The sequence below is a fragment of the Dunckerocampus dactyliophorus genome, chromosome 12 (assembly GCF_027744805.1).
Source record: "Dunckerocampus dactyliophorus isolate RoL2022-P2 chromosome 12, RoL_Ddac_1.1, whole genome shotgun sequence".
NCBI classification, from domain to species: domain Eukaryota; kingdom Metazoa; phylum Chordata; class Actinopteri; order Syngnathiformes; family Syngnathidae; genus Dunckerocampus; species Dunckerocampus dactyliophorus.
The window spans coordinates 3,803,984-3,818,082 of record NC_072830.1 but is presented as its reverse complement, the minus strand read 5'-3'; the positions used below and the strand labels follow the sequence as shown (position 1 = coordinate 3,818,082).

At 43.3% G+C, this 14,099-nt stretch overlaps 1 protein-coding gene across 21 annotated transcripts in view; it reads right to left on the bottom strand.

Moving 5' to 3' along the window:
- ryr1b (ryanodine receptor 1b (skeletal)) overlaps positions 1 to 14,099 on the bottom strand; it is an 84,050-nt gene that overhangs the window by 35,488 nt on the left and 34,463 nt on the right. For all 21 annotated transcript variants that reach the window (XM_054795352.1, XM_054795353.1, XM_054795355.1 and 18 more), the window contains 25 exons: positions 13,948 to 14,080; positions 13,463 to 13,557; positions 12,705 to 12,840; positions 12,453 to 12,636; positions 12,266 to 12,377; positions 12,073 to 12,193; positions 11,835 to 12,004; positions 11,102 to 11,322; positions 10,937 to 11,027; positions 10,731 to 10,871; positions 10,482 to 10,645; positions 9,876 to 9,954; positions 9,699 to 9,788; positions 9,460 to 9,600; positions 9,314 to 9,391; positions 9,161 to 9,236; positions 8,962 to 9,085; positions 8,778 to 8,893; positions 7,430 to 7,497; positions 4,357 to 4,478; positions 4,063 to 4,112; positions 981 to 1,041; positions 766 to 892; positions 584 to 692; positions 424 to 505 (listed from right to left, as the gene is read on the bottom strand). In XM_054795352.1, coding sequence (XP_054651327.1) covers positions 424 to 505; positions 584 to 692; positions 766 to 892; positions 981 to 1,041; positions 4,063 to 4,112; positions 4,357 to 4,478; positions 7,430 to 7,497; positions 8,778 to 8,893; positions 8,962 to 9,085; positions 9,161 to 9,236; positions 9,314 to 9,391; positions 9,460 to 9,600; positions 9,699 to 9,788; positions 9,876 to 9,954; positions 10,482 to 10,645; positions 10,731 to 10,871; positions 10,937 to 11,027; positions 11,102 to 11,322; positions 11,835 to 12,004; positions 12,073 to 12,193; positions 12,266 to 12,377; positions 12,453 to 12,636; positions 12,705 to 12,840; positions 13,463 to 13,557; positions 13,948 to 14,080 — 2,891 coding nt within the window. The remainder of the gene's footprint in view (positions 1 to 423; positions 506 to 583; positions 693 to 765; positions 893 to 980; positions 1,042 to 4,062; positions 4,113 to 4,356; positions 4,479 to 7,429; positions 7,498 to 8,777; positions 8,894 to 8,961; positions 9,086 to 9,160; positions 9,237 to 9,313; positions 9,392 to 9,459; positions 9,601 to 9,698; positions 9,789 to 9,875; positions 9,955 to 10,481; positions 10,646 to 10,730; positions 10,872 to 10,936; positions 11,028 to 11,101; positions 11,323 to 11,834; positions 12,005 to 12,072; positions 12,194 to 12,265; positions 12,378 to 12,452; positions 12,637 to 12,704; positions 12,841 to 13,462; positions 13,558 to 13,947; positions 14,081 to 14,099) is intronic.

Below are 14,099 nucleotides of genomic sequence, written 5' to 3'. Positions count from 1 at the left end.
TTATAAACTTTCCCGCACTGATAGAGCTCAATTAATCTCAGTGAGGTTATGTTTTAACGGGGGGTTGAGGGGTGCAATTACTTTTTCACAGGGTTGAATTTTTTTCTCCCTTATTAATAAAAACTTTCATTTAAAAACTGCATTTTGAGTTCAGTTGTGTTGTCACTGACTAATATTTCAATTTGTTTGACGATCTGAAACATTTAAGTGTAACAAACATGCAAAAAAAAAGAAATCAGGAAGGGGGCAAACACTTTTTCACACCGCTGTATATATTAGACAACACACAAAGAAAGATGATCATAAGGAATATCATTCTAACTATCAGAAATAGTTTAGAAATGCAAATATAACAGCAATTTTTCTAACACAATCTCTTATAATTGAAGTAAAAACTTCTCACCTGCAGACGTCTCCACTTACTTTTCAACATGTGGTGTCTTGACAGTGCCTAAAGAGTAGATGCTGCACATGATACGATAACAGGATATTTGCAAGTCGTCCACTGAGGACACACAAGGGAGAAGCAACGTGTTACTTTTGCTACTGCGAACGACGGTGTGGAGATAATTTGTTCACTCACTCATGACATCATCTCCAAATTGGTGCTGAGCGATGTGGTCAAACAGTGAGGTGAGGACCGGCAGCAGGGCGGTGGTGGTGTAGTTGATGTTTTGGGCCACACCTTTCACCTGCAGCAACACGAGGGTTCAGGTTACACGTGCTAAAAACAGCAGGAATGTTAAAAACAGGCGCGTTCCCGACCTGGTTGCGGCTGGACACTTTGCCCAGCTTGAGATTCTCCACCATCTTCTCGATGTCGTCAGCGGCGCTCTCAAAGAACTGGCGCAGGCCGGCCTTCACGATCTCAGGCCCTGACTTCATTACAGTCCTGGGAAGGCGACACCAGAAAGAACATGCTTAAAAATAGGCGTAGACAAAGGATGCTGGCGATGTGAGGGGGCAAGGCTGCGCCGCACCTGGCATCCAGCGAGCGGGACAGAATGTGCAGGCAGTTGACCACCGCGCCTGCGTCCGTTCCTAAGAGCAGCAGGACGAGGAGAGGTTACAAAGCGCGATCCCTAAAACACTACAGTGCTAAAAAGCTCCTGTATCAGCTTCTGCTACAGTGTGGACTAGAAATAATTGAATTTGCATTGAAAACAATCTAAACTAGATAGACAATCTGTCTCACCGGACGCTTCCAAATTATTTTTAAACCTTTATCATGGAAGCTGTTGCCAGCAATAAGGCTTGCAACGCTATTCTTAAATGATTGTACATCTTGAACTATCAAAATGATTCCAGTGGTTTCTGAAGTGAGAGTCTGTGTTATCTCGTGATGTACGGGCCATTACGATCATAGGGACAATGTCATATATGTCACAGCAGCTCCAGGAAGACGAGGCTTTGAAACAAAGCAGAGTGGGGTTTACAAAGCAGAGTGGGGGTTTGTTTACAGAGCAGCTCTAGCCCGTATGGTGGAGAGGGTCAGCAAAGTAAGCTTTTCAATTACAACGTTCTGCAAATAAGTCATATTTTATACTGAATTTGATGTGTGTTTTTTAATCTTTCGATTTTGTGTTGTTTGTTTCTGTTTTGATGTGTTTGTGTGGAAGTGAACAGAGAAGTAAACAAAGACGGACGTTCACATACTGTTGGTATTTTATAGTTCATATTTCAAATCCCACATTCATGTACATTCTGAGTGTCTTATTCAGTAAAAACCTGCCATTTTTAGCACGCGGTAATGCAAAACAACCTCCAGATGATTAAAGTGCTCCTTAAAAAGGGTCCCAAGCACATATGACCACTCTTTTCCCGCTAGATAGAATATTTTCATAGTTATGGCATAGAAAACCTGTTTACAATCTTGTAAATGCTTTTTAACATTATTAATAGTGTACATGAAATAACACCCCGATAGTCACCTTTACATTTTTGTTCCCCAATATATTAAATATAATCAGAGAAAATAAACCATTTAAGACAGATTTGAGAGTTGAGTTTTTCATCTTGTTGTGGGCTATGGCTGCAACAGTAACCCATGTTATTATTATTATGTTATAATTCGGGCTGTCAAAAATAGCGCGTTAACGGCGGTAACTAATTTATTTCATTAATTAGGTTAAATTTTTTTTGTACTGTAATAAAGCCACGACCCTTCGGCATTGTCACTAGACAGACTGCGAGATGCATTCACGGACACGCCAAGCATCACAACAACATTTTTATCATGTGTGGCCTGAATAAACAGAAATACAAAGAAAAACAATAGGTGGATATTCTCATCACTGTGTGACTCAATTTGATGCTATTTATGTATGCTCGGAAAGCCAAGAAAATTCACTCAAAACTTGTGAATTCAACTTAACTTACGTGGTGTCTTTGAACGCAACTCCTCATTGCTCATAATAACACAGTTTAAGTTTAAGATTGAAATATTGTGCTATTAAAGAAACCAGTGTTAGGTAAAAAGATTTTCAGACATGTGTACCATCTCTAAACTTGATTTACATTTTCAGTTAATGTGCCACTGTTAATACATACAAATGTACAGTATATATAATCCTGCTCTGTCATTTATCTTTTGTTCAATAAAATACCGCAAAAATTGGCATATTTTACACATAGTGTGACATAGTGATTAATCATGATTTGAAAACAGAGATTAAGCTGATTAAAAATTGTAACCATTTGACAGCCCTAGTTATTATTACTGTGTGCGGTGCAGGATAATTTTAACCTGCAATAAAAACCTGTTGTTCTGGCGATCAAGTCTGGTGCTTGTCTCACCGAACAATTACTGACACCTAGTGATCAATGTAGAATACTGCATTCACAAGTTGAATGGTGGTCTTAATGGCTTATACAGTATTTGCATTTAGCTCATTTAACCATTTTTGTGCTTGAAAATGCTTAATTTGGGGGGGAAAACACACAATTTAAATAAATATGCATATTTTTGACTAATAATAGGCCGTAGTCAACCACAAAAAACAGTGATCATTTATTAACACTCAGTCTACCAGAATTCTGCAACTACTAGAATGACCATAGCTGTCATTTTGACTCTTTGTATATAATTTGGATTATCATTAAAAAGATCTCAAAATAAATTGGTGGAATAGGTAAAAAACACATCAGGACACTAAATGAAAACTATAGTGATTGAGTGTTTGATTGAATTGACACAACAACACTTCTCTGCAATTACACATGCAAACTTGAACTGCAACCATTTTCTCTGAAGCAAGGCTAAAGCCTCCATAGCTGTCACCTTCTTTCTACTTGTCATTTTTGTCTCCCTTGGGTTTAGAGTGACACTACAGCTAGGTTTTAGCATCACAGAGCATAAAAAACAAACAGCCAATAAAGCAGGAGGAAGGGCGGGAAAAATGTAGCAAATAGTGAAATATGACACCCCCTGTAAAAAGCAGGCAGTGAATTTGACTGCTATGGTCATTCGAAGTAGTAACACTCAGATCTCTTTTGTGTTTTGAAATTTTAATGATAAAACAATGTTAGAATAAAATATACACACATTTAGGAAAAGTCAGGGTCCTTTGGGTACATAGGGGTTTTTTTAAACCAAGTTATGACATTGCAAATTTTGAAAACAGTCAAAATGACTGCCTTGGGAGTTCGAGTGTTAATTCATATTTTTTTGAAAAAACACAATAAACTGAGGGAGTGATGATCGAACTGCGATATTGCGAGGGACGACTGTAATATCTACTGTAACTTTATTGACAAAGAGCACATGACCTGACCGCTAACACCCACATGTCACATGACAGCGATGGACAGAAGCGTACAGTCTCATGTAAGCCAGGCTGAAAAAGCATTGCAGGTTTACCCATTCCAGCTCAAAGCACGCTCAGCCTGTTAGCGGCAAAAGACAACTCTGCAAACGTGGACGCCTGAGGAGCGTCGGATGCGTGAGGAAAGCGAGAGAGAGGAATGAAAGCACGAGAGGGTGACCGGCATCAGAACAGAAAGAGGCAGAAAGGAGGAGCATCCTCAGAGGACAGACACACTACCAGCATGCAGGTTGCTTACCAAAAAGAGAAACTCTGTGCCTCACCAAAGCAGCCAACTTACAGAAGATACTGACATAGGAGGAAATAAGAACGACAGGAAGAGGATGATGAGGAGAACCAGGGAGGGAAAGATGTTTGAGGAAAGCCAACATTAGGAGGAGCGTGAAAAAGGGAGAGGACAGACACCGTCACACACACTTTGTTTTACTGAAGATAAAGGAAATGCTACGGATGTCATGTCAAATAAGTAAACTTCCTGCAACAGTTTCAGCTTTGAAGTTCCAATTATATTGCAAGATTGCTCTGAACATACCTTGCTATCATTTCCTTCTCCTTGTTGGAGGAATGTCCTCCACTACCCAGGACTTTGGCAGGAGTGGAGAGGAAGTAGAGACAGTGGTTCTTGAAGTACTGATTTACCAGTGGCAAGAGAATCTGGAAAAAGAAGTTGAAACAAGCTGTACTTCGTAGGAAGGCAATGATACAATGTTAAAACCGCCTTGCTCAGGGCAATACGGCCTTACGGACCGCAGCTTTCTGGTATATTTTGCACTGTGTGTGTGTGTGTGCGTGCGCGGGCCCACTGTTTCCAACTCCGTGGTAAGAAAAGTAGTGTCCTAGAAGTAGCTAGATGATGTCATTGGCTAATTTGCATATTATCTGCATATGGTGTTGTAACAGATGCTGTAGCAAAAAAGCATAACCTCATAGGAGAGTGAGTAAATCACCTCAATCACGTTTAGAACTATAAATAAACTGAGTTGGTTTGTCATCACTTCATCAAAATAAAATAATGTGAATATTTTATGTCGGCCAGCCCCTCTCGTAAGAATTACACCCGGTCTCACCTCCACCCTCCACCCTTTGTCTTGCAGTTAGGCCTACTTGTTTCGTTTATCACGCGTTGTTCTTCCTTCACACGTCGTGGCACACTGGCAGGTAATTGAGCGTGTCCGAATGAGGCTTGAGTGTAATGAGTAGTAATTTCATGGAGATGAAAAAACATTTACGTTTTAGATCCCGCTCTGTAAAACATGGCGAGATCCACCCCGGTGGCATCGCGCCTCGCACATGTGTGATTCATGGATGCATGGAGCTCCACTATGCTCTCAGTGTGCCGCGGAAACTGAAAACTGGCTGCTGCTGCTGCTCAGTGAGAACAGAAACTGCAGAACTATATGCGCTTTCACTTTTAAGTCCCCAAATACCAGAAAACTCTCCAACAACGCCCGAAAAGGTCGCTAGGTTATTGTTACTTGTAGTTGCTTTTGAGAAAATATGTCGTCATAGACTGTGGAGTCCCCCAGGGATCAATTATTGGGCCCATCCTGTTTGCTTTGTACTTGGTCCCACTTAGTGTAATATTTAGAAAGCATGGCATTCCCTATCATTTTTATGCAGATGACTGCCAAATTTACTTAACACTTACAAAAAATGACCATGCCCCCCTGACACCCCTTCTCGAGTGCTTAAGCGACATCAAGGTCTGGTCGGCTCAAAATTTCTTAAAGCTCAATTAGGGGAAGACAGAGGTTATTTTGCTCAATCACAGCGGCCTCCTTATGGACTTGGGCTGCCTCAAGAACCACGTACGTCCTACAGCCACCAGCCTTGGTGTCATGATAGATCTTGCTTTTATCATCTTCGGCTTCTACCTAAAATCAAATCATTTTTATCTTAGCACAAGTCATGCACGCTTTTATTTCGTCACGTCTGGACTACTGTAATGCATTACAATTACTCTGGAAAAAGCCACAATGAACTCTCTCGCTCACAGCTAGTCCAGAACTCTGCGGCACAGCTTTTAACAGGAACCTAAAAAAGGGAGCATATCAATTCAATTCTCGCATTCCTGCAGGGGCTGCCTCTTCATTTTAGAATTGATTTTAAGATTTTATTGTTTGTTTTTAAGGCGTTGAATGGACAGGCCCCTCAACACATCTCGGACCTCATCCAAATTTACACTCCAGTGCGCACTTTGAGGTCCAAAGGCGCCAGCTGTGAAACACTCTCCCCCACTCAATTAAAAACGGCCCCCGCAGTTGAATGCTTTACGTCTCGTCTAAAAACCCACTTAACTCGGCGTGAGTTGTGTGGTCCTCCGTTTCTTTTATTGCTTTCTTTTTTTTCCTTTTTTTATGTATTTCATTTATTGTTTTTCTAGTTGCAACTGTTCTTGTTTTTATTTGATTTACAAGCTTTTATTGTGTTCATTTGTACTTTTACTTTTAATCATTTATTCTTTTACTAGTTGTAGCTTGTGCAGCACTTTGGAAACTGTGTTTATAAAATGTAGTACATAAATAAAGTGCATTGGAAAAGGGTTTGGAATGTCACCAGACGTAGCAACACAGTCGCCAAGTTGGCAACACTGCGTGTGCCTGTACAGGATGGTGAAAAGTCCTACCCGTGACATCATGTCCCATTTCCTACACTGTACATATTTGAAGCGAGGGACAGTCTGCCTAAATGTGAACAAAAAGGCAAGGGATTCAGCGACAGGTATAGGGCACGGCAGATCTCTTCATTTACATTCCCGTCGGGCCCCCCACCTCCTGGGCCCGAAGTTGCAGTGCGGTGCACCTGTTTTTCTTTTCAACACTTTACCTCCATAAAGGTACAAATTATTAACGTTGCACTTCATATAAGAAACTTTACCAAAAATAAAATAACCATTGCACTCGCAACTTCCCAAATTTAAACACTGTAAACCAGGGGTGTCCAAAGTGCTGCCCAGGGGCCATTTTTGGCCCGTAGCTTGTTCTTTGATCTTTCTCATGAGATATATTACTAAACGTGACGCTAATTTGCTTTGTCACCTATACCACAAGGCGTATATATCTCATAGCACAATATACTGTCCTACATTGGATTGCTTTTAGCATCTTTAATGTACACATTAAAGTGGCCCGATCATTCTTAAATTTTATCCTATATCAATATCTTTATTTTTTATTTCTGAATTTTATTTATTGGAAAATTACCTGCCAGTAGACTGCAATTTCATGTTCATGCTTCCTTTTAATGCATCCAGCGGCATCACAGTAAAAGAAGCATCATGTGTTCATTCCCTGACATTAGTTAGTGGAAAGAGCTGCTGCCTGTATCGGTATTGGCTGATATCAGTGCTGGACATTATCGGTAAGAAAGCCAATATTGAGCATCTCTAATTATTAGTTATTGCTGTTATTGCTGTAGGATTAAATAAGCGCAGGTCTTCCTATTCCTTTTCGGACATGCTTAATTGTGTAACTGGAAACATGAGATGTATTTCAATGTCACCCGTTTATGCATGTTCCAAATCAACCATTAGCATCACCAAATAAAGACAAATGACTGAATAAAGTCCACATGGAGCAACAGTTGTGGAATATGAAGTACCCCACCTTGGCAAAGAATTTAATCTCCTGCTCGTGTGGCGATTTCTCCACTCGACCGCTGCTGACCACCGCCTCTGTTAAAAGACGCAGCATAAACAAAGATTCAAGATTTAAAGGGTCCCTGAGATGATTCATCAACTTTTCTTCAATGTGTTCCATATTGTTTGTAATTATGTTCGACATTGTTCAGTTTTTAAAAGCGAAAAGTAAATTTGCAAAAATTACATTTATAGTTCATGGCGGCAGCCATGACGAGCTAGCTCTCGCTGTTCAGGAATTGACGCCGTCGGAGTGCTATCACTCAGGTAAACATGTTTACAGTGATTATAGCCAAGATTTGAACGATGTGTCAACAGTTCTCAAGGAGAAAAGAAGGGAGAAACATTTGAAGATGAAATAGATAACTTGCAGAACATGAACTTAAGCATTAAGACACGGAGATGGAGATTGGTCACCTTCAAAACACAGAATGGTAAATGTAAATTACTCTGGAGTTGGTTATCTTTCAATTCTTGTTTTAAATGGGCTTCTTAATGAGCGTAAAGGGGTCTTTATAGACTCATTTATTTTATTTTGTGGCCGCCTCCGCCCCCCACAGTAAACATATATTTGAATCATTAGCTCTAGGTCATCAACTTTGCATTTTTTCTGTTTTAAATGATCATTTGTACGAGTATAAGTCATTTTCTCATCATTGGAAGAATTTGTACCAGCATATTGGTATCAAAAAAATGATCGCCCAAACCTACTTTACAGCCTTGTCGCTATCATGGAATAGTGTTTAGAATACATTATGTAATCAAGATATGACTTGCTCTGTCCTGTGGCAACTTTAATGTCTTTCTTCTTTTTTTCCTTTGTACCAGCGGAAAAGCATCCTTTTTCAAAGTGTGTTTTTTACTTTACTTTCAAGCCAAACGCTTCTTGTAAAGGTGTTCCTTCATAGCGGTCATCAGTGAGTGAAAAGTAAACAAACATAGTATCACTCGGACACGATGAACATCCAGCAGCAACACAACTTTTGACATGACTGCTATTTTGATGAAAAATATACTTAACCAAGTTGACGATCTACCTCGAGAAGCGTTTGTTTACTCTGCTTTAGCTGAGAAGTGTCACCCTGATGACGTCAGTTCCGGAAATGAGGCTGAACTACAAGAGCTAGCTCGTCATGGCTTGTGCCATGAACTACTATAAAGGTAATTTTTGCAAATTTACCGTTCAAAACTGAATAATGTAAAACATAATTACAAACAATATATAACATATTGAAGCAAAGTTGATTAATCATGTCAGAGACCCTTTAACCTTCAAGCAACACTCATGTTGTGAAGCGCGTGTCTCTCCAACACACCAAGGTGAGCAATGAACTCCTGCGCAATGTCCATCCATTTAAGGAGCTTCTGGAGGAAGCCGTAGGCAAAACGCTTCTCAATGGACGAGATGTCCTGCTCCATGTCCTTCATGCCTCTGAGGATGGAGAGAAGAAGCGTCATTTGGCATCACTTGGACTAAAACGGTGGAAACAAGCGTCTGACCTCGTCACAGCGTATCCGTTGAGCTGAAGGAACTTGAGGAGGTCCTGAGCTTTTTCTCTGTCTCTGGCCTTCTCCTTAGCGGTCAGCGTGTCGTAAGGTACCAGCAAAGGATGGGTGCCGCCACCTGAAAAAAGACATTACAGATTTGAAGAGGCTGCTAGCGACTAGCAACTCATTGCATCAGACTTTTCTTTTCCACCTTTGGACTGCAGCTCCAACTTCTTCTTCCGGCCCCAGGTGTTGTGGTAGTTCTCCGCCAGCTGCTCGGCCATTGACTGCACAAAGCAGAGAAGCAGAAGAAGCTGGTGAAGCTCTGGAGAAAGCCATGTATGATGAGATGTAGGATGCAAACCTGCAGCTCTCTGGACAGAGCCATTCCCGTGATGTCTATCGGCTGAGGGCTGTAGCCATGGCTGGGATCATACGTGGCCTGGAGACAGAGAGGATGGTCATCATCATCATCCTGGAGAAAGGCTCTGACTAAGAATACCAGCCTACCTGAGCAGTTTGGGAGATCTTTCGTGTGGCGGCCTTCTTCTCCACTTCTCCCTCGCCGTCCCGGGCTTTCTCCAAGGTCCACTCCCACGCCAGCATGGCTTTGATGGACTCTTTTATTGGCCAACGGTAGATCTCCTTGTCCTGAGAAGCATAGCCAAGAGGGCATACAGCAGTCAACACGTGCATCCAAAGCCACCTGGAGGTTAGTTCACAGAGCTGATGCTGAATCAGGCTCTTACCTTCTCAGAGAAGGTTTTGTACGGCCGCAGCATTGGGTGAGTCTTGCCGTTCTCGTCTAACACCTCTCCGTAGGTCCAGTTGTTCTGTATCTGTGAGTAAATCCATGACAGCAAGGCCATGAGCGTGCAAAACCAGAGGTGACGTGCAAAAGATGGTTCAAAGTTGACAGGACTGACCTTCTCAAAGGCCCATTTGTCATGCGTGTGCTCTGCATACTTGTTGATGAAGACGTCCAACCTCTCAGGGATGATGGTGCTGTCAGGAAATGGGCTCACGTTATTATTAGGGATATCTGATATTAATGAGGTATAAAAATTAGGTATCGGATCATATCAGTAACGTTTTTTCTGACGATTAAGATATCGGCGCGCGAGTGAGCCCAGTTTATAATTTCATAGTTTGTATTAGTCTTTTAGAGTTTCATACTTTGTGCTTTACGGATGTTTGTACCACATTGAAATGTGCAGCTTTCCAAATTGGGTCGGTGTCAGCTGTATTTTTGTGGATCCTTATTTGTGAAGTTATTAAGACTGACCTGTTTTACTTGTTAATCGTAGTAAACATGTTATTTTAGTTGACTGTTACTCATGACTATTGTTGAGACTAAATGTTAAGCACATATATGGTACTTATATCTGTACTAATGCACTGGACAATATTGGATATCAGTAAGAAAGCCATTATGGAGCATCTTAAGTGATCATTAATACATGAAATGATCATGTTAGCATCCAAGAGGTTTTGCTGCTGCATATTTACAGCCTTTCCCGCTATAAGCTCACTTTGTGGTCTCCACCGGTTTGGGGTCAAAGTTGCCCTCAGCATCCACCGATGCCTTCTTCTCAGTGTGGGAGGAGTAGCTAGCATCCACGTAGTCGGGCGGGATGGCTCCTGCTATGGCACACAGGCACGGCATGGCGATCTTGAAGAGCTCTGCATCAAATTTCTGGCATTTGGGAAGGCAGCAGAGGAGCGGCGTTAGCAAGGGTGGACATAACGGAGGCAGGAGGTAAAGAGGGTTTCGCGACCACCTTGTGAGCCAAAGACTCAAAGATTCCCCAGAAGAGTTTGCGAGAGAGATGGAGCTCCTCCTCTGACGTCACCCCAAAGTTGGCCCAGCCGTTTGGCAAGCAGTAGTACTTCCAGCAGCGCTCGTAGTGGTTGGTCAAAAGCTAAAGAACAATCATCGACTTTCTGTGAACTAACACCGTTGGAACAAATAAAATGTGAGGCAAACCTTGAGAGGCATCTTTGCGTATTCATTGAGGATGGGCACGTCAAACACCAGCCTTCTGAGCAGGTGCTGAAGCATGGAGGGCCGGAGGTACCTGCAAAGAGGCTGTTGTGAGAAACAGATGTCACTCTGACCTCACGTTTTCCATTCAAGAAGATAAGCACTGACTTGCAGAGCGACATGAGGCACTCCTCGATGACGTCCCTCTGGGCCTTGGTGAGGGCTCGTCCACGGGACAGGCGGTAGATGGTGTGAAGCATGGAGTCGATCATGATGGCGCGGTGGTCGGTGCCGGCGAACAAGGGGGCGCACTTGGTGAGCAGGGGCAGGACGGCCGAGCAGAGGTAGCGGTTCAGCGCCAGCGCCATTTCAGTCGTGCTGAACGCCACCTACAACCAGAGAGGTTCTACTGAATTTATTGTCAGGGCATTTACTCCATCACAACCGGAACGTTCAAGTTGTCCTAGAAGACGTTTCGCCTTCAATCCCAGCAGGCTTCATCACTTCGGAGTAAGGCAGCAATGGCTACATTTGTCATTTTCTGGGGAGCTAAAGACCTCACAGTCACTGCTCCTTTACTCTAGCCACTTCATGGACAGTTGGTTTGTGAACAATTATATCCACTTTTTCTTTACTGTTAGAATGTAACCGCCTGAGGGGGGCGTGTCTCTATGCAGCTCTCAGTGGTGTGGGCTGAGGCCAACCCTGGACCACTAACCAATCATCACAGAGTAGGCGTGGTTGGGAGAGGAGGTTGTCGAATCTGAGCGTTTCAGCCAAAAAGAAGTGTAGAGTATTTTGTTAGAATGAACTTATTATCGTGCCCCAATATCGTGTGGGATCCAATATCATTGAGCAGGAAAGGGCACTTTTAATCCCATCCTGCCTTTCCTCAACTCACAGTGTCCAGAGAAGCTGCGGCTCTCATGTCGGGGAGGAAGCCGACCTCCAGCACGTGAAGCAGAAAGTCCTGGTTTTCGATGCCGTACACTCTGTCCAGGAAAAGCACCATGGAGGCTTTGTGGTCGGGAACAAAGCTGGCAGACATCTTGGGCTCAACAATCTGTCCGTCTGTGGCGTGGAAAGGACACATCAAACGTGCATGTCTACATATTTAGCCACATTTGGCCAAGACTCACCTTTGCCATGAGCAGGAATCTGCACAGGCAGGCTGATGACTCCCACCAGATCCTCAATGGGCACCAGAGACCTCAGGATGGCTCGGATTCTCAGAGCTTCACCCTTTCCTGCTTGGATCAGCTAGTGGGCGTGAAGGTTTAGAGGTCAATCTCTGCACCTGAAGGCCTGAGAGAAACCATTGGAGACACTCACATGCATCTCAGGTGCACAGCGGCCCAGCAGGTCAATAAGGGCCGAGTAGAAGGACATGATGGCGTTTCCCAGGTGCACTCGGTTCTCCTCCTGCTGTTCCTCACCACCAAACCTGATAATACAGAAAATGTATGCAATAAAGTAGGAGAGAACTGAGAGACTGAATTGGTTTGAACATGAAACCCACATGTAGCGTCTGTCTTTTTTGACAGTGGGTCCATCCCTGGCTGGGTCCTCTGAGATCTTAATGGCTTCCTCCATGGCGGCCAACAGGCCGTTCCCACCCTCTCCCCGAAGCGCCGGGCCGAAACACTCAGGCCGGCGGATGAGAAGACGCACCACGACGTTAGCGTTCTCCTCCACGCTCTCTCCTGTGGGGCGCAAACAGCAAGTCAGTAACTATTGCGCAAGAGCAGCAAGTCTACCGTATGTCCGTTACCGTTCACAAAGACAGCAAAGCGGAGGAAGTCCAAATATCTCTCTCCTCCGCAGGGGTTCCATCCAATGTCAGGGTAGCCCTTAGACAGTAGCATGGGACACATCTGCAGCCCACAGCCGGCCAAGTATGTCACCACCTACATTATCGTTCACATACGAGACACCGGGATAGATTAGACAAGGGACGACGTTCTCTTTTTGTTTATACAGTGGATCCCCGCATTTTCGCAGATTTTTTTGTGGAAAAAACAGCCATTTTGTGCTCATAATCTTCATATTCAGGCCATTTATTGGTAGAAAACCCATCTCACGTGCCCCACATTTGGAAGACATGTGGAACACACAACATAACTGCACCACACCGACTATGCAGGTATCGGAATAGATGCTTACACACTAATATACACAAAACAATACTATTTTATAGTAACTGATAACCCACAAGGCATGCTGGGAAACCCACACGTACATAAACAACATAAAAAATACAAATTAGTATCAAATAGTATTGTTTTGGGTGGATATTAGTGTGTGAGCGTCCATGTGGTGCAATTATATTGTGTCCACTTACTTATTGTGTTATTTTTGGCTGTCCCCTTTGGTTTGATGACTACCTGTTGGTTTTGTGTGAGAATGTCAAAAATAGATATATCTGTGGGCATCTCCAATACTTGCGGTTGTTCACCACTCCCAGGTGGTCTCTGGGTGTAACCCAGTGGGGGATCGACTGTATTTTTTTTTTTTAATCTGTTCCCAAACCATTTCTAGATCCTGCTCCTGCAGCGCCAAAGCCAGCTCATTGTTGTCAATGCAGGATGCCGCCGCCACATCCAGAGGGGTGGAGCCACGCATACCTGCGAAACGAAGAAGAGAAGCACGGTTATTTTTGATTGAACACACAATCAATATGCACGCCACAACATTAGTCCAGGTGTACAAGCTAATGTAATACTGAAATGAATAATGCTTGCCATCACTGTTAATGTGAATGTTTTTTTAACAGTGCTCTGTTATGCACCGGGTCCAGTAGAGCCCAGCTTTTTGCGTGGGTTACCCTCCGGGACCACCAGTAACTGGCAAAAAAACGTGAGTAACTTGGACCCCATAAAAATGTCCATTTTTGACGGCTTGCTCCTGCGCCTCCAAACCCTCCTGCTAGCTTGACTTTCTCTTCCGATTTCGGATCAACATTTGGTAATTATTAGCTCAGATTCAGCTCAAGAAGGCCTTCTCTCGCCACCGACCTAACCCGATGCCACTGTTCTGCAGCAGGTAGCTCAGATGGTCGAACATGGAGCGTTGGTTCTGCCGGCTGATCCGACAGAAGTAACACAGGAAGCGGCAGCAGTTGGTCACCATTTGTGGGAATCGGATCTCCTGGTGAGAAAATGTGCTT